We start from the raw sequence: 23,187 nt of genomic DNA on the forward strand, positions 1-23,187 counted from the left end.
GCTATGTAAAAATCACGTACTCAATATTGCTTTTAAAACTAATTGCATTTTAGAATTTTATGTTTTTGTATGTTTTTACAGGTCAATACCCGAAGTCACAATTTGCTGAGTTTACTAAACCGCTCCCAAACGCTGCACTACCACCTAAGAAAGTTTCTAGGGAATTTATTGATAAATACAGACGAGGGGAGATCAACCCAGTTTCAGCTTTACATCAGTATGCACAAATGTTGCGTATGCAACTAATTTTAAAAGAAACTGTAGCTACAGGTTGGTGGAATTTATTTTTCTACGGCAGGTAGCCTACTAGAAGATTATTTCATGTATTCATTTAGCTGAAATTAAATTTTGCTTTCTAGGCAATGTGTTTGGACAGTACTTTGCATTCTGTGCTGTGGTTGATGGTGTTGAATACAAAACTGGAATGGGTCAAAATAAGAAAGAAGCAAAAGCCAATGCTGCACAATTAGCTCTTGATGAACTTCTGGACACAGAACTGAGCAAAACTTCAAGTAAGTTTTTTTTTAAAGAAAGTTTCTGTTGCATTGGACATGTTCTCTTTTTTGGTTGAAACAAGGTGAGGTGGAGATGAGGGAAAGAAAATTGCACATCGTTTTGCAGCTGTTTAGCTTTTGTTGTTTGCCATTATGTATCTCTAAGCAGCTACTTACAAAGCCATGTAGGCAGAGTCCAGCAAGTAGATTGGGTATGCTCTCAACTGAAAAATGATACCTCATAAGGGACAAAATCATAGATGCATTTAAAGATTAATATTTTGTTCATTCAGCCTTTTTCAGCTTACATCTGAATCAACCATTGCAGAATTTTTTTTGTATTAGGTCAGTGATTGCAGTGTGATACTTATCGATATGTTATTACTGAATATTTTTTACATTACAATTTTGGAATTATCAGTTATTGAAGTACACTAATGTGGTTTGTAAACTACAACTTTGGCAAAACTGTTCAATTTCTGAATTTTGTGAACTCTGAAAGGATCAATGCTAAAACATGAAAGGATACTTCAAAATTAGGTCTTACCTTTGATTATATTCATAGAAAAAATTAGTCTCATGTAAAAGAATAACATATTGTAAACCCACCACAAGTGCCCTTTTCAAGATTAGTCACAGAATCAAAATGTATCTGCCAAGAATGAGTTTCCAATGTTCACTGGAGCATGTATTTGAAAAACTAATTTTGGAATGAAGAGGCTAAATACAATGAAATTGAGGAAGTAGACAGAGGAGGCATACTTCATATTGAAACTACTCTCTTTACTTTTCTTTATCCCTTAATGATCTTTATATAACTTGCTTGTTGAACCATACTGATGCCTTGTGAAAACCTGACTAGATTATGACTTAAAAAAGTAATAGCCCCGAAAATGGGCACGGGGATTGTGATGTGCAGTTAACCCCCGCCTGTTCAAAGTAATGCAGGCAGCACGTGGCATACAGCCCAGGGCTAAGTGTGCAATTAAGTAGCTCCACATCTCGGCAGGTGGCCTAAGTTTATGTAAGCCTAGGAAAGGGGAGGTACATTTTGGCTGTAGAAGATTCAAGATACTGCTGCATGGCAGAGAGTGGGCTCCCAGAATTTCTGATGCAGAACTCGAGGCCCTGGTGCAAGAGGTGGACAACAGGAGTAATGTCCTGTATTCACAGGGAGCTAGGAGCCCTCCAAACAAGCACTTAGAAGGGAATGGGAGCGGATAGCCACAGGGATCAGTGCAAACAATGTTGCCCTGAGGACCTGGATGCAATGCCGCAAGTTGAATGCCTTCACATCTGGAGTCAAATGTCATATCCTTAGATCTGAACCACTAGCCTCGCACATACTGCTCAATTCACCACACTCGCTTCACAAATAGAATCATAGAAAGTTTATGGCACAGAAAGAAGCCACTTGGCCCATCGTGTCTGTGCCAGTCGAAAAACGTTCCACCCATTCTAATCCCACCTTTTATAGCCTTTGGTCCATAGCCCTGCAGATCTCAATCCTCCAATCCGGATCCCCCAACCACCAGTCAATCCCGATCTTCTCCTTCACCCCCCCCCCCCACAAAATCCCAGTCTCCCCCGACTACCAGCATTCTCTGTGAAGCACAAATTACACCTCATATTCATGGCCACACCTCACCCTCACATACTTAGCACTGGTGTAAGCCTCTCACCCAGTTTGCACATACTGCCAGTTATTTGGCTGTGATAGTCACACGCCCAAACATTGCACTACACTCACTGATAACACTTCCTTCTCTCTTTCAAGATGAGATGGCATATAACTGGTGAATACACAACAGTGAGTTGAATTTTGTGTGGAATATTGAATATTTCGTTGGATACATTTGGTGTAGAATTGTTTTATAGTGGCTTTTATTTCAGTATTTTGGCCAAGAGGATGCTGGGATGGTCTGCACCAGAGGGATAGTAAGGACTGAGACTGTTGTACAATGGGGATTTGCGGTTGTGTTCGCAGGAACTGGAGTCACCTGAGGTAATCACGGACAGCCTGACTGGAAAATGGATGTACCGGCTTCCTCCTCTTCCCCTTTTTACTTTTCTCTCTGCACTGTTCATTGTATCCCTTGTGGGAAGGACTGTACCCTCATGATGGCCAGGTTGTGGAAGATTCAGCAGACTGCCATGAATCAGGACACTGTGAGCACTGGAGGCCTGCTTCAGAGTGATTGAGGCAGCAGAACTGCTGCTTCAGCTCCCCAGTGGTCTGCTCTGTGATGTTTCTTATGGCAGCGTGGCTCTCACTAGGTGTAAAGCGGATAGCCCTTGTCACCCAGCAGCGACCCTCTGATTTGACATGTTGGCTGAAAGGCTGAGGGAAGAGTGGACTGGCACAGACTGAATGCATCATGATTGGTGCCAGGATACCAGGCATTCGCCAGTGTGATATGCTGAGCATGGTCACACACCAGCCATATATTTGAGCAAGTGTTAACCTTTGTGGATTGTGATACATCTCGGCATTAAGATGTGGTGCCACAGGGCAATGTTTGTGCTGTTGATGGCCCCCTGCACCATGGAGAAGCCTGCTATCCTGAAAAGGCCACATGCACACATTGCCTGCTTCTCTCTGTTCAGAGAGAATACAATGAACTCCCCTCTAATGTCTTGAAGAGTGGCTGACATCTCTGTGAGGTAGCAGTGGATGGCAAACTGGGAGATGTTGCAAATGTTGGCTGCTCCAGCCTGGGAGGAACCCTTCACAGTTGTTGGCAGTGCTGTCCTCATCCTACTCTAATGCAGCACAGCTGTTTGCAAAAGGTGGCAGAGTTCTGTGAGCATCTCCTTTGGAGAGCGCAAATGACATTTGCACTGCTTCTGGCTTAGATGGAGGTCACAGAGTGCTCCTGGAAGACCCTAGATGGTTAAGGATGCAACTGAACAGGTTGCAGAATGCACTTCAATAGAAATAGGCTGCAAAATTGAGCTCTGCAGTTTCAGTGCTGTGGTTGCTATTCTGGCACCAAAATGGCATCCTCATTGGACGCACACACTTCTGGCATGATCTGTCTGTGAGGCTTTCTCTTCACCACCCCCCCCCACCTGCAAGCAGCTTGTCCTCTTCTTTGCTCCATCTCCTCCTCAAGCTGCTACCCAAAGGGAACTTCTGCTGTAGCACCCATCATTAGGAGCAAGTGGTGTGCCCAGAACCCTTGCAGTCATAACCAAGACACCAGGCCCGGTTGAAATGTACCCCAGGCTGTTAAAAGAAGCAAGAGAGGAAATAGCGGAATGTTTGACCATCATTTTCCAGTCATCCCTGGATACAGGTGTGGTGCGGAGGATTGGAGAACTGCTAGCGTTGTACCTCTGTTAAAAAGGGAGCGAGGGATAGTCTGAATAATTACAGGCCAGTCAGTCTAACCTCAGTAGTGGATAAATTATTGGAATCTATTCTGAGAGACAGGATAAACTGTCAGAAAGGCACAGGTTAATCAAGGATAGTCAGCATGGATGGATTTGTTGAGGGAAGATCTTGTTTGACCAACTTAATCGAATTTTTTGAAGAAGTAACAAAGATAGATGAGGATAGTGCAGTTGATGTGGTCTACGTGGATTTTAGCAAGGCTTTTGACAAGGTCCCACATGGAAGACTGGTTTTTAAAAAAAAAATCCTGCGAGATCCAGGGAAATGCAGCAAGGTGAATACAAAATTGGTTCAGTGGCAGGAAACAAAGGGTAATTGTTGACTCAAAAACAAGAAATGCTGGAATCACTCAGCAGGTCTGGCAGCATCTGTGGAAAGAGAAGCAGAGTTAACGTTTTGGGTCAGTGACCCTTCTTCGGAACTGACAAATATTAGAAAAGTCACAGATTATAAGCAAGTGAGGTGGGGGTGGGGCAAGAGATAACAAAGGAGAAGGTGCAGATTGGACCAGGCCACATAGCTGACCAAAAGGTCACGGAGCAAAGGCAAACAATATGTTAATGGTGTGTTGAAAGACAAAGCATTAGTACAGATTAGGTGTGAATACACTGAATATTGAACAGCAGCAAGTGCAAACCTGAAAAAAAACAGTGGGTAAGCAAACTGAACAAACTAAGATGAAATGAAATAAATGCAAAAAAAGGTAGTAAAAAAGAATGTAAAAAAAAAAGGAAGAAAAAATAACTAAAAATGAAAGTAAAATGGGGGGCTGTCATGCTCTGAAATTATTGAACTCAATGTTCAGTCCGGCAGGCTGTAGTGTGCCTAATCGGTAGATGAGATGCTGTTCCTTGAGCTTGCGTTGATGTTCACTGGAACACTGCAGCAATCCCAGGACAGAGATGTGAGCATGAGAGCAGGGAGGAGTGTTGAAATGGCAAGCAACCGGAAGCTCAGGGTCCTGCTTGCGGACTGAGCGGAGATGTTCCGCAAAGCGGTCACCCAGTCTGCGCTTGGTCTCCCCAATGTAGAGGAGACCACACTGAGCAGCGAATACAGTATATTACATTGAAAGAAGTACAAGTAAATCGCTGCTTCACCTGAAAGGAGTGTTTGGAGCCTGGGATAGTGAGGAGAGGGGAGGTAAATGGGCAGGTATTACACCTCCTGCGATTGCAGGGGAAGGTGGCCTGGGACGGGGACGAGGTGGTGGGGGTAATGGAGGAGTGGACCAGGGTGTAGCGGAGGGAACGATCCCTTCGGAATGCTGACGGGAAGGGAGGGGAAGATGCGACTGGTAGTGGCATCACGCTGGAGGTGGCGAAAATGGCGGAGGATGATCCTTTGGATATGGAGGCTGGTGGGATGAAAAGTGAGGACAAGGGGAACCCTGTCACGGTTCTGGGAGGGAGGGGAAGGGGTGAGGGTAGAGGTGCGGGGAATGGGTCGGACACGGTTGAGGGCCCTGTCAACCACAGTGGGGGGAAATCCTCGGTTGAGGAAAAAGGAGTTCATATCAGAAGCACCGTCATGGAAGGTAGCATCATCAGAGCAGATGCGTCGGAGACGGAGAAACTGGGAGAATGGAATGGAGTCCTTACAGGAGGTAGGGTGCGAAGAAGTGTAGTCGAGGTAGCTGTGGGAGTCGGTGGGCTTATAATGGATATTGGTAGACAACCTATCCCCAGAGATGGAGACAGAGAAGTCGAGGAAGGGAAGTGTTAGAGATGGACCATGTAAAGGTGAGAGAAGGGTGGAAATTGGAAGCAAAGTTGATAAAGTTTTCTAGTACGGGGCGGGAGCAGGAAACGGCACCGATACAGTCATCAATGTACCGGAAAAAGAGTTGGGGGAGGGGGCCTGAGTAGGACTGGAACAAAGAATGCTCGACATATCCCACAAAAAGACAGGCATAACTAGGACCCATGAGGGTACCCATAGCGACACCTTTTACTTGAAGAGGTGAGTGGAGTTGAAGGAGAAGTTGTTCAATGTGAGAACAAGTTCAGCCAGGCGGAGGAGGGTGGTGGTGGATGGGGACTGGTTGGGCCTCTGTTCCAGGAAGAAGCGGAGAGCCCTCAAACCATCCTGGTGGGCGATGGAGGTGTAGAGCGATTGGACGTCCATAGTGAAGAGGAGGCGGTTGGGACCAGGAAACTGGAAATTGTCAAAATGACGTAGGGCGTCAGAAGAGTCACGGATGTAGGTGGGAAGAGACTGGACCAGCGGAGAAAAGATAGAGTCTAGATAGGAAGAAATAAGTTCAGTGAGGCAGGAGCAGGCTGACACAATGGGTCTGCCGGGACAGTCCCGTTTGTGGATTTTGGGAAGGAGGTAGAAGCGGGCTGTCTGGGGTTGTGGGACTATGAGGTTGGAAGCCGTAGAGGGAAGATCTCCAGAGGAGATGAGGTCAGTGACAGTCCTTTGGACGGTGGCTTGATGTTCGGTGGTGGGGTCATGGTCCAGAGGGAGGAAGGAAGAGGTGTCTGAGTTGGCGTTGAGCTTCTGCAAGGTAGAGGTCGGTACGCCATACAACAACAGCACCACCCTTGTCTGCAGGTTTGATGACCATGTCGGGGTTAGACCTGAGAGAACGGAGTGCCTCAAGTTCAGAGGGGGACAGGTTGGAGTGAGTGAGGGGGGCAGAGAAATTGAGACGACCAATGTCTCGCCGACAGTTTTCAATGAAGAGATCAAGAGCGGATAAGAGGCCAGGGGGAGGGGTCCAGGTAGAGGGAGAATGCTGGAGGCGGGTGAATGGGTCTGCTGGTCGGGGGGAGGACTCCTGGTCGAAGAAGTGAGCCCGGAGGCGGAGGCGACGGAAGAAGAGCTCAACGTCATGCCGAGCGCGAAATTCATTGAGGTGGGGGCGTAAGGGGATAAAACTGAGACCTTTGCTGAGTACAGAATGCTCAGCATCAGAGAGGGGGAGGTCAGAGGGTATAGTGAATACACGGCAAGGGGTCAGATCAGAAGGGGTGGGGTCAGAGTGAAGTGAAGCGGAAGGAGGATCTGGAGGGGCATTAGTCCCCATCAGCTGCTGGAGCTTGCGTTCCTTAACACCTGAAAGGAAGAAAAAAAGTTTTTTGTTAATGCGTCGGATGTGACGTAAGATGAGATGAAACTGCGGAGTAGAACAGGTTTTCAGGTTTGCACTTGCTGCTGTTCAATATTCAGTGTATTCACACCTAATCTGTACTAATGCTTTGTCTTTCAACACACCATTAACATATTGTTTGCCTTTGCTCCGTGACCTTTTGGTCAGCTATGTGGCCTGGTCCAATCTGCACCTTCTCCTTTGTTATCTCTTGCCCCACCCCCACCTCACTTGCTTATAATCTGTGACTTTTCTAATATTTGTCAGTTCCGAAGAAGGGTCACTGACCCGAAACGTTAACTCTGCTTCTCTTTCCACAGATGCTGCCAGACCTGCTGAGTGATTCCAGCATTTCTTGTTTTTGTTTCAGATTTCCAGCATCCGCAGTATTTTGCTTTTATTATAGGTAATTGTTGACTGGTGTTTTTGCAACTGGAGGGCTGTTTCCAGTGGCATTCCGCAGGGCTGCGTACTGGGTCCCCTGCTTTTTGTGGTATATATTAACAATTTGGACGTAAATGTAGGGGGCATGAACCAAGAAGTTTGCAGACAACGCAAAGATTGCCTGTGTGGTAGATAGCGAGGAGGATAGCTATAGGTTGCAGGGAGATATTGGTCTGGTCAGATGGGCAGAAAAGTGGCAAATGGAATTCAACCTGGAGAAGTGTGAGGTGATGCATTTGAGGAGGTCAAACAAGGCAAAGGAATACATGATTAATAGGAAAATACTGAAGTGTCGAGGAAGTAAGGGACCTTGGAGTGAATGTCCACAGATCCCTGAAGGTAGCAGGACAGGTCGATAATGTGGTTAAGAAGGCATATGGAATCCTTTATTCGCCAACGTATAGCATACAAGAGCAGGGAGGTTATGCTGGAACTATATAACTCATTGGTTAGGCCACAACTTGAGTACTGTGTGCTGTTCTGCTCACCTCATTACAGAAAGGATGTAATTGCATGAGAGAGGGTACAGAGGAGATTTACGAGGATGTTGCCAGGACTGGAAAAGTGCAGTTATGAGGAAAGATTGGAAAGGCTGGGGTTGTTCTCCTTGGAACAGAGAAGGCTGAGGGGGGCTCTGATTGAAATATACAAGATTTTCAGGGGCCTGGATAGAGTGGAGGTGAAGGGACTATTCACCTGAGCAGAGAGATCAGTGACGAGGGGGCATAGATTTCAAGTGATTGATAGAAAAATTAGAGGGGAGATGAGGAAAACATTTTTCACCCAGTGGGTGGTATGGGGTCTGGAACTCACTGCCTGAAAGGGTATTTGAGGCAGAAACCCTCAACTCATTCAAAAGGAATCTGGATGCGCACCCCGAGTGCCGTAAGTTGCAGGGCCACGGACCAAATGCTAGAAGGTGAGATTAGAATAGGTGGATCGTTTTTCGGCCGGCACAGACACGATGGGCCAAGTAGCCTCATTTTGTGCCTTAAACTTTCTATGATTCTAAGAACTTCTCCACGTGCAGCACCATTCCCTGCAGACTTCAGCAACTTTAACCAACTCCTTAAAACACCAAGCACTTCCAAAAACTCTCAGCCAGTGGAGAGAAATCAACAACTAAGAGTTGTTGCCCCCTTTAAATAGTGCTCATGGGGAGGGCGGCCTGCTGTTGAACACCATATTCAGCTGTGAGAGTTTGAGAGGATGTTAGCTGGAACACCAGGGTCAAAAATGGCAGCACTGGCATCAAATCTGTTCCACACTGACACAATTTGACTACGCTGCATACTTCCGTTGTGTACTCCTAACGCCTGTGCCAACACCCTCTCCAAAATGGTGATCAGCACAGGCCACGCCAGAAGTGTGCTTGTGTGACATAGACACCATTTTTGTACCAAAATGGTACTCCTACTGGCAAAACTACAGGCACCAAGGAGCTCAATTTTGCAGCCTATATCTATTCAGTTGTATCCTCAAAGAACCCAGTATATTGGTGAGATGTGACCTATTGCTTCTGCATTCATGTAAACTCTTCCCTTATGGTATTGAGCACTTTCCCCACTACTAATGACTGACAGGTCTAGAATTCCTAGGTTCCTGTTCACTGTCTAATGTCAGGGTAACATTTGCTATTCTGCAGTCCTTTGGTAAATCACTTGTATTTTTGAAATTCCTAAAAGAATTGGCTTTTGTTTTAAGGATGTGGGCAGTGCTGACGGGACCCCATTTATTAACCATTCATTTTTGTGTAGCAATTTTTTGTGCAACTGAGTGGCTTGCCAGATTAAAAGTCATTCATATGGTGTGAACTGGTCACATATAGGCTAGACTGGATGAGGGTGGTAGGAATCCTCTTTTATTGAATGACAGTAACCAGCTAGTTAAATTTTTATGGTAGTCCAGCAGTTTTTGTGATTTTTTTTTTACCATATTTCGTGAATTCATGATTGGACTTGAACTCGTGACCACTGGGTTAGTAATCCACGAAAATAATCACGATACGATCATACAACAATATTCACCGGTGTATTCTTAGGGGTATCCTTCCCCTGCAGCCCCCTTCCCAGCTCCCCCCTCGCCCCGGACCAAGGCTAAGGGAGTAAACCCTAACAGAAAATCCAGAGCGGAACCCTGAAGGCGGTCATGTGTCACCTTTGGCATGTTTCTGGCAGTTCCTGCAGCCATACCGGTGTCAAACGTCATGCTCTGCACTCCTTTGGACCCAACCAGGAAGGCTGAGAGGGGGGCTTTGGCACTTGGGCAACTCACAACCTCCATACATCCGCCCAGGCATGCGCCATGGAGAGGTCGCTCCATAGTCGCCTCACAGCGACCAAATCAACACGGAATGCTACTAATACGGGTTAGAAGTCCAGCTCAATTGGCGTAGAGATTGGGCGCCACGGGTTGCCTTTGTCGGTGTCTCTCACTGGACAGCTACCGCCCGCCTCAAACCGGGCAGCCCCCGGTCAGTAAGGTTCTGTCCTGCCACAGTCCACCTGCTTCAATGGATAGTTGGAGCTCAGGGTCATTGCCCGACAACTGGACTGCAACACCGCACCAAACGGCACGACCAAAAAAAGAAAGAAGATACCAGCCCTTTGTTTTGCATGCTGGAATGTCAGAACTATGTGTCCTGGCCTGTCGGAAGACCTTGCACAAATAAACAATTCTCGGAAGACCGCCATCATTAACAACGAGCTCAGTAGACTCAATGTAGACATTACAGCACTTCAGGAGTCACGCCTCCCTGCGAGCGGATCTCTAAGAGAGCAAGACTACACCTTCTGGCAAGGTAGGGATCCTGAAGAACCAAGTCAGCACGGAGTGGGCTTCACCATCAGAAACTCTTTGCTCAGCATGATAGAGCCACCCTTAAATGGCTCGGAACGCATACTGTCCATCCGACTGTTCACCGCCTCTGGTCTAGTACACCTACTCCGCATCTATGCTCCAACACTCTGCTCCCCACCTGAAGCTAAAAACCAGTTCTACGAGGAACTCCATAATATCATTAGTAGCATCCCCAATACTGAACACCTGTTCCTGCTGGGGGACTTTAATGCCAGGGTTGGGGCCGACCATGACTCATGGCCCTCTTGCCTTGGGCGCTCTGGCACTGGTAGGATGAATGAGAATGGTCAGAGACTACTTGAGTTATGTACCTATCATAACCTCTGCATCACCAACTCATTCTTTCACACTAAACCCTGTCGCCAGGTTTCTTGGAGGCACCCAAGATCACGCCGTTGGCACCAGCTGGACCTCATCGTCACAAGGCGAGCCTCTTTAAACAGCGTTCAAATCACACGCATCTTCCACAGTGCGGACTGCGACACTGACCACTCCCTGGTGTGCAGCAAGGTTAGCCTCCAACCAAAGAAGCTGCATCACTCCAAGCAGAAGGGCCGCCCATGTTCAACACTAGCAGAATTTCTCATCCACAGCTGTTACGTAAGTTTCTAAATTTACTCAAGAAAGCCCTTCAAAACACTCCCACAGGGGATGCAGAGACCAAGTGGGCCCACATCAGAGACGCCACCTACGACTCAGCAATGACCACCTATGGCAAACGTGTGAAGCGGAATGCAGACTGGTTTCAATCTCACATTGAAGAGCTGGAACCTGTCATAGCTGCTAAGAGCATTGCACTGCTGAACTACAAGAAAGCCCCCAACGAGTTAACATCCGTAGCACTTAAAGCAGCCAGAAGCACTGCACAAAGAACAGCCAGGCGCTGCACAAATGACTACTGGCAACACCTATGCAGTCGTATTCAGCTGGTCTCTGACACCGGAAATATCAGAGGAATGTATGATGGCATTAAGAGGGCTTTTGGGCCAACCATCATGAGGATTGCCCCCCTCAAATCTAAATCAGGGGACACAATCACTGACCAACACAAGCAAATGGACAGCTGGGTGGAACACTACCTAGAACTGTCCTCCAGGGAAAATGTCACTGAGACCGCCCTCAATGCAGACCAGTCTCTGTCAGTCATGGATGAGCTGGACGTACAGCCAACAAAATCGTAACTCAGTGATGCCATCGATTCTCTAGCCAGCGGGAAAGCTCCTGGGAAGGACGGCATTACCCCTGAAATCATCAAGAGTGCCAAGCCTGCTATACTTTCAGCACTGTACAAACTGCTTTGCCTGTGCTGGGATGAGGGAGCAGTCCCACAGGACATGCGCAATGCCAATATCATCGTCCTCTATAAGAACAAGGGTGACCGTGGTGACTGCAACAACTACCGTGGAATCTCCTTGCTCAGCATAGTGGGGAAAGTCATCGCTCGTGTCGCTTTAAATAGGCTCCAGAAGCTGGCTGAGCGTGTCTACCCTGAGGCACAGTGTGGCTTTCGAGCAGAGAGATCCACCATTGACATGCTGTTCTCCCTTCGACAGCTACAGGAGAAATGCCGTGAACAGATGCCCCTCTACGTTGCTTTCATTGATCTCACCAAAGCCTTTGACCTTCTCAGCAGACGTGGTCTCTTCAGACTACTAGAAAAGATTGGATGCCCACTAAAGCTACTAAGTATCATCACCTCATTCCATGACAATATGAAAGGCACAGGTCAGCATAGCGGCGCCTCCTCAGAGCCCTTTCCTATCCTGAGTGGCATGAAACAGGGCTGTGTTCTCGCACCTACACTGTTTGGGATCTTCTCCCTGCTGCTCTCACATGCGTTCAAGTCTTCAGAAGAAGGAATTTTCCTCCACACAAGATCAGGTGGCAGGTTGTTCAACCTTGCCCATCTAAGAGCAAAGACCAAAGTACGGAAAGTCCTCATCAGGGAACTGCTCTTTGCTGACGATGCTGCATTAACATCTCACACAGCAGAGTGTCTGCAGAGACTCCTCAACAGGTTTGCGGCTGCCTGCACCGAATTTGGCCTAACGATCAGCCTCAAGAAAACTAACGTCATGGGACAGGACATCACAAATGCCCCATCCGTAAATATCGGCCACCACGCTCTGGAAATGCTTCAAGAGTTCACCTACCTAGGATCAACTATCACCAGTAACCTGTCTCTCGATGCAGAAATCAACAAGAGCATGGGAAAGGCTTCCACTGCTATGTCCAGACTGGCCAAGAAAGTGTGGGAAAATGGCGCACTGACACGGAACACAAAAGTCCGAGTGTATCAAGCCTGTGTCCTCAGTACCTTGCTCTACGGCAGCAAGGCCTGGACAACGTCCGTCAGCCAAGAGCGATGTCTCAATTCATTCCATCTTCGCTGCTTCCGGAGAACCCTTGGCATCAGGTGGCAGGACCGTATCTCCAACACAGAAGTCCTCGAGGCGGCCAGAATCCCCAGCATATGCACCCTACTAAGCCAGCGGTGCCTGAGATGTCTTGGCCATGTGAGCCGCATGGAAGATGGCAGGATCCCCAAGGACACATTGTTCAGCGAGCTCGTCACTGGTATCAGACCCACCGGCCGTCCATGTCTCCGCTTTAAAGACGTCTGAAAACGCGACATGAAGTCCTGTGACATTGATCACAAGTCGTGGGAGTCAGTTGCCAGCCATCGCCAGAGCTGGTGGGCAACCATGAAGGCGGGGCTAAAGCGTCGCGAGTCGAAGAAACTTAGCAGTTGGCAGGAAAAAAGACAGATGCGCAAGGAGCGAGCCAACTGTGTAACAGCCCTGTCAACCAATTTTATCTGCAGCACCTGTGGCAGAGTCTGCCACTCTAGAATTGGCCTTTATAGCCACTCCAGGCGCTGCTTCACAAACCACTGACCACCTCCAGGCGCTTACCCATTGTCTCTCGAGACAAGGAGGCCAAAGGAAGATTCTTACATTTGCTATCATACTCCTGAGGAATCTAGGATATATGCCACCCTGTCCCAATGCCTTGTATATGTGTAATTTTCTTGATTTGCTTTTGCTACACAGTGCATAACTGATATAAGTATTATAAATTTCTGAGCTAAAACAACAATCTAAAATGTCTACAATCTTCAGTTGTGAAGATTGAAGCGAAGAATTAATTCAGCACCTATGTCATTCCCTGAAACTTTTATATCATTTCTAACCACGTATCACTTAATGGATATATCTGGTTTTCCACCATTCTGTAAATTTATCTACCACTAGCTATCGTCTACCTCTCCATTACTCTCTTCTATGAATGCACATTTTAGATATCCTTGTGCAATTTCTGCATAAATCCAAATCTTTTTTGGTTGTCTTTGCATATTTCAAGCTTCACAGTGGCTTGTTGGGTGAACGCACTAACCATTATATTTTTGGCCATGCCGACTAGGATGATGTGTTACAAGTTTGTTAAGTAATTTGTATTGAATTCTTGTGTTGAGGCACTGGTAGGGATAGGAAAGGAAATTAAGTTTGACTTTGACCTATGATTGAACTTGCTACCAGCATTCACTTTCTGGGCCCAAAGCATAGTAATTTGAGCAGAGGGCTGCTGTCATCCATGCACAAGACCATGGGTGAATTGGAGCCATCAGGGAGAAGAGAAGGAGGGAAAAGCTGACTTAAAAACAAAGTGCTGGAAATACTCAGGTCTGTAGCATCTGTGGAGAGAGGAACAAAGTTAACGTTTCAAGTCTGACCTTTCATCAGAACTGGCAAAAGTTAGAGGCAGTGATGGGGGGTGGGGGGGGGGGCGGCGGGCGGTGCGGGGAAGAACAACAAAAGGGAAGGTGTATGATGGATGGAGGGCAGGACAGATTAAATGACAAATATGTCACGGAACATAAGGCAAATGGGGTGCTAATAGTCCAGAGAGTCTGTTAATGGCAGAAAAATGAACAGCTCTGTCCAAAAGCAAAAATATGAAAAATAAGCTTAAGACGGGCACATGGCTTCAAAAACAACTTATTTAAAATGGCGGTCATGCTCTGCAATTGTTGAACTCAATGTTGAATCCAGAAGGCTGTAGAGTGCCTAATCGGAAGATGAGGTGCTGTTCCTCGAGCTTGCACTGAGCTTCACTGGAATACTGCAGCAAGCCAAGGACAGAAATGTGTGTGTGTCAGGTAGTGAATTACAATGGCAAGTAACCAGAAGCTCAGGGTCATGCTTGCAGAATGAACGTACGTGTTCCGCAAAGCAATCACCCAATCTGTGTTTGGTCTTTCCATTGTAGAGATCACATTGTGAGCAGCGAATACAGTATACTAAATTGAAAGATGCACAAGGAAATCGTTGCTTCACCTGGAAGGAGTATTTGGGCCTTAGATGGTTAGGAGAGAGGAGGTAAAAGGGCAGGTGTTACACCTCCTGCAATTTGTCTGGGGAGGAGATGAGGTGTTGGGGGATGTTGGAGGAGTGGATCAGGGTGTTGCAGAGAGAATGGTTCCTGCAGAATGCTGACAGGAAAGGAAGATGTGTTTTGTTTGGTTGTGGCATCACGCTGGAGGTGGTGGAAATGGCGGAGGATGATCCTTTGGATGTGAATGCTGATGGGGTGGAAAGTGAGGACGAGGAGTCCTGTTGCAATTCTGGGAGGGAGAGGAAAGGGTGAGGGCAGAAGTGCGAGAAATGGGCCAGACATGGTCGTGGGCTCTGTCGACCAAAGTGGGGGCATCCTCGATTGAGGAAAAAGGAAGCCATATCAAAAGCATTGTTGTGGAAGATTGCATCACGGAACATATGCGTCTGGGATGGAGTCCTTACAGGAGGCACGGTGTGAGGAAGTGTTGTTGAGGTAGCTGTGGGAGTCGGTGGGGTAATGGTGAATATTAGTAGACAGCCTATCCCCAGAGATGGAGACAGAGAAGTCGAGGAAGGGAATGGAAGTGTCCGAGATGGACCACGTGAAGGTGAGTGAAATTGGAAGCAAAGTTAATGAAGTTTTCCAATTCGTGGTGAGAGCAGGAAACTGCACTGATACAGTCATTAGTGTACTGGAAAAAGAGTTTGAGGAGGAGGCCTGAGTAGGACTGGAACAGGAATGTTCAACATGCCCCACAAGAAGAATGGCGTAACTAGGACCCATGTGGGTGCCCATAGCAATACCTTTTATTTGGAAGAAGTGAGTGGAGTTGAAGGAGAAGTTGTTCAATGTGAGAACAAGTTCAGCCAGGTGGTGGTGGATGGGGACTGGTTGGCCCTCTGTTTAAGGAAGAAATGGAGAGCTTTCAGACCGTCCTGGTTGGGGATGGAGATGTAGAGAGATTGGACGTCTATAGTGAAGAGGAGGTGGTTAGAGCCAGCAAACTGGAAATCGTCAAAATGATGTTGGGCATCAGAAGAGTCACGGATGTTGGTGGGAAGATACTGGACCATGGGAGAAAAAATAGTCAAGATAGGAAGAAATAAATTCAGTGGGGCGGGAACAGGCTGAAACGATGGATCTACCAGGATGGTCCTGTTTGTGGATTTTGGGAAGAAGGTTGAAGCAGGCTGTCCAGCGTTGCGGGTCTATGAGGTGGGGAGAAGCTCTCTAGAGGAGATGAGGTCAGTGACCATCTGGAGACAGTAGCCTGCTGTTCGATGGTGGGGTCATGGTCTAGGGGGAGATAGGAAGATGTGTTTAGAGTTGGCGCTCAGCCTCTGCAAGGTGGAGGTCATTATGCCAGACAACAGCACCACCCTTGTCAGCAGGTTTGATCAGTGTCAGGGTTAGATCTGAGAGAACCGAGTACGGCACGTTCAGAGGGAGATGGGTTTGAGAGTGAATGAGGGGAGCAGACAAATTAAGATAGCAGATGTCACGCCGACAGTTCTCAATGAAAAGATTGAGAGTGGGTAAGAGGCCGGAGGGAGAATATTGGAGGCGGGTGAATGGGTCCACTGGTCGGGGGGAGGACTCCTGGCCAAAGAAGTGAGCCTAGAAGCTAAGACGACAGAAGAGCTTGATTGTTGCTATATTTAATCTGTTTCAGCAACTGCGGCCTTAGTTTTACTGTATTTTTTCTTATTCTCATTGGAGAATACTTTTGCATGCTTACCATAAGTTGCTTTAAATGGAAAAGGCCTAATAAAAATAGCAGAAATGTTGGAAAGAGCTTTCACGCACTACTGCACAGTGTGTATTGTGGCTGTAGTAGGAGTCCCCCATTGCACGCTATAACTACTTCCCTCTTCAATGATGGTTTTATTGTGGTTGCTTTTGCATAAAACAACCATTTTCTTGCTCAGAAATTTCTCAGGTTTGTTTTTCATTTATGCATATTGGTGGATCAGACTGGCATGAAAACCTTGCAGACACAGAATTAATACAGCACAGGGGATGACCATTTGGCCCATCATCTCTCTGAATGAGCAGTTCACCTAATGCCATTCCCCCCACCTTCAGCCCGTAACCCAGCATATTCTTGCTTTTCAGATAACAATCGAATTCCTTTTTTGAATGCCTTGATTAAACCTGCTTCCACCCACACAATCAGGAGTGCATTCCAGATCCTAACTACTTGCTGCATGAAGAAGTTTTTCCTCCAGTCGCTTTTGCTTCTTTTGCCAATCACCTTTAAATCTATGGCCCCTCGTTTTCGATATTTTCACTAGTGGGAACAGTTTTTCTTTATCCACTCTGTCCAAACCCCTCATGATTTTGGATACCTTGAATAAATTCAAAGTAAAGTAGAACCTGTGGTAAGGGGCCACAACAATACCTACATACCTCTGTTATCTTGAAGGGGACATGTCCCTTAGATTTTTTCCCCCACAGTGAATCACTGGGTTGATTATCACTGTTACATGAAGGACAACTTGTATTTGAAAGACCGTGAAAATGTAGCTATTCTAGTTATGGCAGTGCTGATTTTCAAGGATAAGCATAATTGTTCGTATCAATATTTTGAATGTTTGTTTATTTTCAGCTTCAGGTCCTGCTCTAATACCTGCTGAACGAAGGGTAATACCTACACCAAGTTTGCCTTCAAGAAACCAGCCTTCAAAGCTAGGTTATGGTGAGCAAGTATTAACTTGTCATAGCTTATAGGGTGACGATCATCTGCGTAGATGATGCTGTGCATCATGATATTGAGACAAAATATATTTTTTCCAAAAATGTAAGTTCTGCATTTTTAAATTATTGTCCATTATACTGTTAAAATAAATAGGGTTTCACGTGTCATATTTCAAATAAACGCTAGGTTAATTTCAGCTTTGTGAAACCTAGAATTCTTCATCAGTTACTAATGAACAACATTTTGTTTCCAGCAAAGCTGTACAGCGTTAAAAGTGAAATATCACCAGTGTGTGGATCTTTGGCCAACATTCTTTTTTTCACCTTGAAAAGCAGTTTTCCACCTCCCAAAAGGAAACTTTTGATTGTGTTCCTCTAAGGAAATAGTCGGCTTCTTTTTAAAATAAAGCTTTTTCATGTTTTTGTGCTGTTGATCCATTTGGATAACTTAATATACCGAAGTACAGTACCACAAATTAAAAGGCCAGGTTCCAGTTTGTTCTCTGAGAACATAGCATAAGAAATAGGAGCAGGAATAGGCCATTTGGCCCCTCAAGCCTGCCCCGCCATTCAATAAGATCATGGCTGATCTGCCCCAGACCTCAACTCCTCTTTCGGGCCTGCTCCTCATAGTCCTCAACTCCCCGGTATTTCAAAAATCTATCTACCTCCTCTTTAAATGCTTTCAGTGATCTAGCCTCCACAACTCTCTGGGGTGGAGAATTCCAGACATTCACTACCCTCAGAAGAAATTCCTTTTCAACTCAGTTTTAAATGAGTGTCTCCTTATTCTGTAACTATGTCCCCTAGTTCAAGATTCCCTCACTAGTGGAAACATCTTCTCAACATCTACCCTGTCAAGCCCCCCTCAGAATCTTGTACATTTCAATAAGATTACCCCTCATTCTTCTAACCTCTAATGAATAAAGGCCTAACCTGTTTGGTCGTCCTTGATAAGTCAACCCCTTCATCCCAGGAATCAGCCTAGTGAATCTCTTTTGAACTGCTTCCAATGCCAGTATATCCTTTCTTCAATACAGGGACCAAAACTGTACACAGTACTCCAGGTGCGGCCTCACCAACACCCTGTACAGTTGTAACAAGACTTCCCTATTTTTAAACTCCAACCCCCTAGCAATAAAGGCCAAAATTCCATTTGGCGCCTTAATTACTTGCTGCCCCTGCATGCTAACTTTGTGTATTTTATGTACAAGAAAACCCAGATCCCTCTGTGCTGCACTTTGTTGGAGTCTCTCTCCATTTAAATAATAGTCTGCCTTTTGATTCTTCCTACCAAAGTGCATGACCTCACACATTTCTACATTAAACTCCATCTGCCAAGTTTTTGCCCATTCACTCAACCTATCTATATATCCCCTTGCAGATTCCTTATGTCCTGATCACACAACATGCCCTCCCACCTATTTTTGTATCATCAGCAAATTTGGATATATTACACTCTGCCTCCTCCTCCAAGTCATTAATATAGATAGTTAAAAATTGGGGCCCTAGGATTGATCCTTGTGGCACTCCACTAGTCATCTCTTTCTAACCTGAAAAAGACCCATTAATCCTGACTCTGTCTTCTGTGAGTTAACCAATCCTCAATCCAAGCTCTTCATTACCCCCAATACCGTGAGCTCCTATCTTGTGCAATAATCTTTTATGTGGCACCTTATCGAATGCTTTCTGGAAATTCCCCTTTATCAACACTGCTTCTTATATCCTCAAAGAACAGTACCAAATTTGTCAAACGTGATTTCCCTTTCACAAAACCATGTTGACTCTTTTTAATTGCGTTAAGTTTTTCTAAATGTCCTGCTATTTCTTCCTTAATAATGGACTCTAGCATTTTCCCACCGGCCTATAGTTTCCTGCTTTTTGTCTCCCTCCTTTCTTGAATAGGGGCGTCACATTAGCGGCTTTCCAATCTGCTTGGACCCTCCCAGAATCCAGTGAGTTCTGGAATATTTCAGCCAATGCCTCCACTATATCTGCAGCCACTTCCTTTTAAAACCCTTGGATGCAGGCCATCAGGTCCTGGCAACTTGTTTGTCTTTAGTCCCATTAGTTAGTCAAATACTTTGTCCCTTGTGATAGAGCCTGTTACAAGATCTTTCCTCCTATTAGCTCCTTGCTTATCTTATCTGTGGGTTGGTTATAGTTTCCTCCACCATGAAGTGCGATGCAAAATATTGGTTTACATTATCTGCTATTTCCCTGTTCCCTGTTATCAGTTCTCCAGTCACATCATCCAAGGGTCCCATGCTCACTTTAGCTACTCTGTTATATACCCGTAGAAGCTCTTGCTCTTCGTTTATATATTTCTTGCCAATTTACTTTCATCAGTTTTCTACCTCTTTTTTTATTAGCTTTTTAGTCATCCGCTGCTGGTTCTTTTTAAAAAAAAAATTAATTCCCAATCCTCTGGCCTGCCACTAGTTTTTGCCGCTTTATATGCCTTAGTTTTTGATTGGATACTCTCCTTAACCACCTTTGTTAACCACGGGCGATTCATCTTTCTCACCGAGTCCTTCTTTTTGATCGGGATAAATTTTTGCTGAGCGTTATGCAGTATCCGCTTAAATGTCTGCCAGTGCTCATCCGCTGTCCCTCCCCTTAGTCTATTTTCCCAGCCTGCTTTAGACACTCTTTCTTCATATCTCCATAATTGCCCTTGTTTAAGTTGAGGACAGTGGTTTGAGACCCAAGTTGCTCTGAATTTGAAATTCTACCATGTTGTGATCGTTAACCCCGAGAGGATCCATAACTACGATATCTCTTATTAATCCTACTTCATTACACATTATTAGATCTAAAATAGCCTGTTCCCGGTTAGGTTCTGCAACATACTGCTCTATGTAACGATCCCTGATGCACTCTACAAATTTGTCTTCCGTGTTACCTCTGCCAGTCTGATTTGTCCAGTCAATATGCAGATTAAAATCACCCATGACAATTGTAGCACCCTTCTTACATGCCTCCATTATTTCCCAATTTATACTTTGTCCTGCAGTGAGGCAACTCTTCAGGGGCCTGTGGACGACTCCCACTCATGACTTCTTCCCCTTGCTGTTCTTTATTTCCACCCAAGCTGATTCCACATCATGACGTATTGCACCTACTCACCACTGCATGGTCTGTTGCTGCCCCCTCCCCAACCAGTCCACAAGCTGGCAAATGGTTGAGAATGAATTGGAGCAGTAGTTCAGAAATCTTATGATCTAGAAATGGCAGCATATCAAGAGAATCCTGGGAGAGTTATAAGGAGAGCTGCTGAAACATCATGTTTGAGCCAGAATAGAGCTGGTTTGAGCAAAAGCTGTAAGAAAATAGCTTGCCAAATTGCCCCAAGCTATTTTGTTGGAAGACACGCTAAGGAGAAAAAAACTTGCATTTATAAAGCATCTTTCAAGACTTGAGGGTGTCCAAAAGTGCTTTACAGGCAGTTAAGTAGTTTAGAGGTGAGTCAATGTTGTAATGTAGAAAATGTGATAACCATTTTCACACAGCAATGTCTCATAAACGGTAATGAGATACATGACCAGATAATCAGTTTTGGTGATGTTGGTGGGGGGATAAATATTGGGGAGGCGATGGCGTAGTGGTATGTCACTGGACTAGTAACACAGAGACCCACAGTATTGCTCTGTGGATATGGGTTCAAATCTCACCACAGTAGAAGGTGGAATTTGAATTCAATTAATAAATCTGGAATTAAAAGCTAGTCTAATTGTTGTCATTGTTGTAAAAACCCATCTGGTTCACTAATGTCCTTCAGGGAAGGAATTCTGCTGTCCTTACCTGCCCTGGCCAACAGGTGACTCTAGACCCAATGCAATGTGGTTGACTCTTAAATGCCCTCTGAAATGGCCTAGCAAGTCACTTAGTTGTTTCTAACCGCTACAAAGTCATTAAAGAATGAAACCGGACGGATGACCCGGCAGTGACCTAGGCACTGGAAACGGCAATGGCAAACCCAGCCCTGTCGATCCTGCAAAGTCCTCTTTACTAACATCTGGGGGAGTGTCCCACAGACCAGTCGAGCAACAGCCTGACATAGTCATAATCACTTTTGCAATTTGGTCAACTTTCTCAACATACCGTCGTGAACAGGCAGTTTAACTTTTTTTAAGATCAAACTCCACTCCTTTAGCAGGTAAATTAATCAAGGGTTGTAGTTATTTTTTTAGTTTCCTTTATAGCTGGTATTGCAAAATTCAAAAATCCTTCAAAACAACAACACCCTTTTAAACAAAGAACAAAGAAAATTACAGCACAGGAACAGGCCCTTCGGCCCTCCAAGCCTGCGCCGATCCAGATCCTCTATCTAAACATGTTGCCTATTTTCTTAGGGTCTGTATCTCTTTGCTTCCTGCCCATTCATGTATCTGTCCAGATACATCTTAAAAGACGCTATCGTGCCCGCGTCTACCACCTCCGCTGGCAACGCGTTCCAGGCACCCACCACCTTCTGCGTAAAGAACTTTCCACGCATATCCCCCCTAAACTTTTCCCCTCGCACTTTGAACTCGTGACCCCTAGTAATTGAATCCCCCACTCTGGGGGAAAAAGCTTCTTGCTATCCACCCTGTCTATACCTCTCATGATTTTGTACACCTCAATCAGGTCCCCCCTCAACCTCCGTCTTTCTAATGAAAATAATCCTAATCTGCTCAACCTCTCTTCATAGCTAGCGCCCTCCATACCAGGCAGCATCCTGGTGAACCTCCTCTGCTCCCTTTCCAAAGCATCTACATCCTTTTGGTAATGTGGCGACCAGAACTGCACGCAGTATTCCAAATGTGGCCGAACCAAAGTTCTATACAACTGTAACATGACCTGCCAACCCTTGTACTCAATACCCCGTCCGATGAAGGAAAGCATGCCGTATGCCTTCTTGACCACTCTATTGACCTGCGTTGCCACCTTCAGGGAACAATGGACCTGAACACCCAAGTCTCTCTGTACATCAATTTTCCCCAGGACTTTTCCATTTACTGTATAGTTCACTCTTGAATTGGATCTTCCAAAATGCATCACCTCGCATTTGCCCTGATTGAACTCCATCTGCCATTTTTCTGCCCAACTCTCCAATCTATTTATATTCTGCTGTATTCTCTGACAGTCCCCTTCACTATCTGCTACTCCACCAATCTTAGTGTCGTCTGCAAAATTGCTAATCAGACCACCTATACTTTCCTCCAAATCATTTATGTATATCACAAACAACAGTGGTCCCAGCACGGATCCCTGTGGAACACCACTGGTCACACGTCTCCATTTTGAGAAATCCCTTCCACTGCTACTTTCTGTCGCTTGTTGCCCAGCCAGTTCTTTATCCATCTAGCTAGTACACCCTGGACCCCATGCGACTTCACTTTCTCCATCAGCCTACCATGGGGAACCTTATCAAACGCCTTACTGAAGTCCATGTATATGACATCTACAGCCCTTCCCTCATCAATCAACTTTGTCACTTCCTCAAAGAATTCTATTAAGTTGGTAAGACATGACCTTCCCTGCACAAAACCATGTTGCCTATCACTGATAGCCCATTTTCTTCCAAATGGGAATAGATCCTATCCCTCAGTATCTTCTCCAGCAGCTTCCCTACCACTGACGTCAGGCTCACCGGTCTATAATTACCTGGATTATCCCTGCTACCCTTCTTAAACAAGGGGACGACGTTAGCAATTCTCCATTCCTCCGGGACCTCACCTGTGTTTAAGGATGCTGCAAAGATATCTGTTAAGGCCCCAGCTATTTCCCCTCTCGCTTCCCTCAGTAACCTGGGATAGATCCCATCCGGACCTGGGGACTTGTCCACCTTAATGCCTTTTAGAATACCCAACACTTCC

General features: G+C 45.8%; 1 protein-coding gene across 1 annotated transcript in view; it reads left to right on the forward strand.

The window, feature by feature from the left end:
- The window catches only part of adad1 (adenosine deaminase domain containing 1 (testis-specific)), a 144,029-nt gene that overhangs the window by 27,155 nt on the left and 93,687 nt on the right, over nt 1-23,187 (forward strand). Inside the window, exons 3-5 of the mRNA XM_068024072.1 lie at nt 82-270; nt 360-512; nt 17,238-17,327. Of these exons, the coding sequence (XP_067880173.1) occupies nt 82-270; nt 360-512; nt 17,238-17,327 (432 nt within the window). The remainder of the gene's footprint in view (nt 1-81; nt 271-359; nt 513-17,237; nt 17,328-23,187) is intronic.

The sequence above is a fragment of the Heterodontus francisci genome, chromosome 1 (genome assembly GCF_036365525.1).
Source record: "Heterodontus francisci isolate sHetFra1 chromosome 1, sHetFra1.hap1, whole genome shotgun sequence".
NCBI lineage: Eukaryota > Metazoa > Chordata > Chondrichthyes > Heterodontiformes > Heterodontidae > Heterodontus > Heterodontus francisci.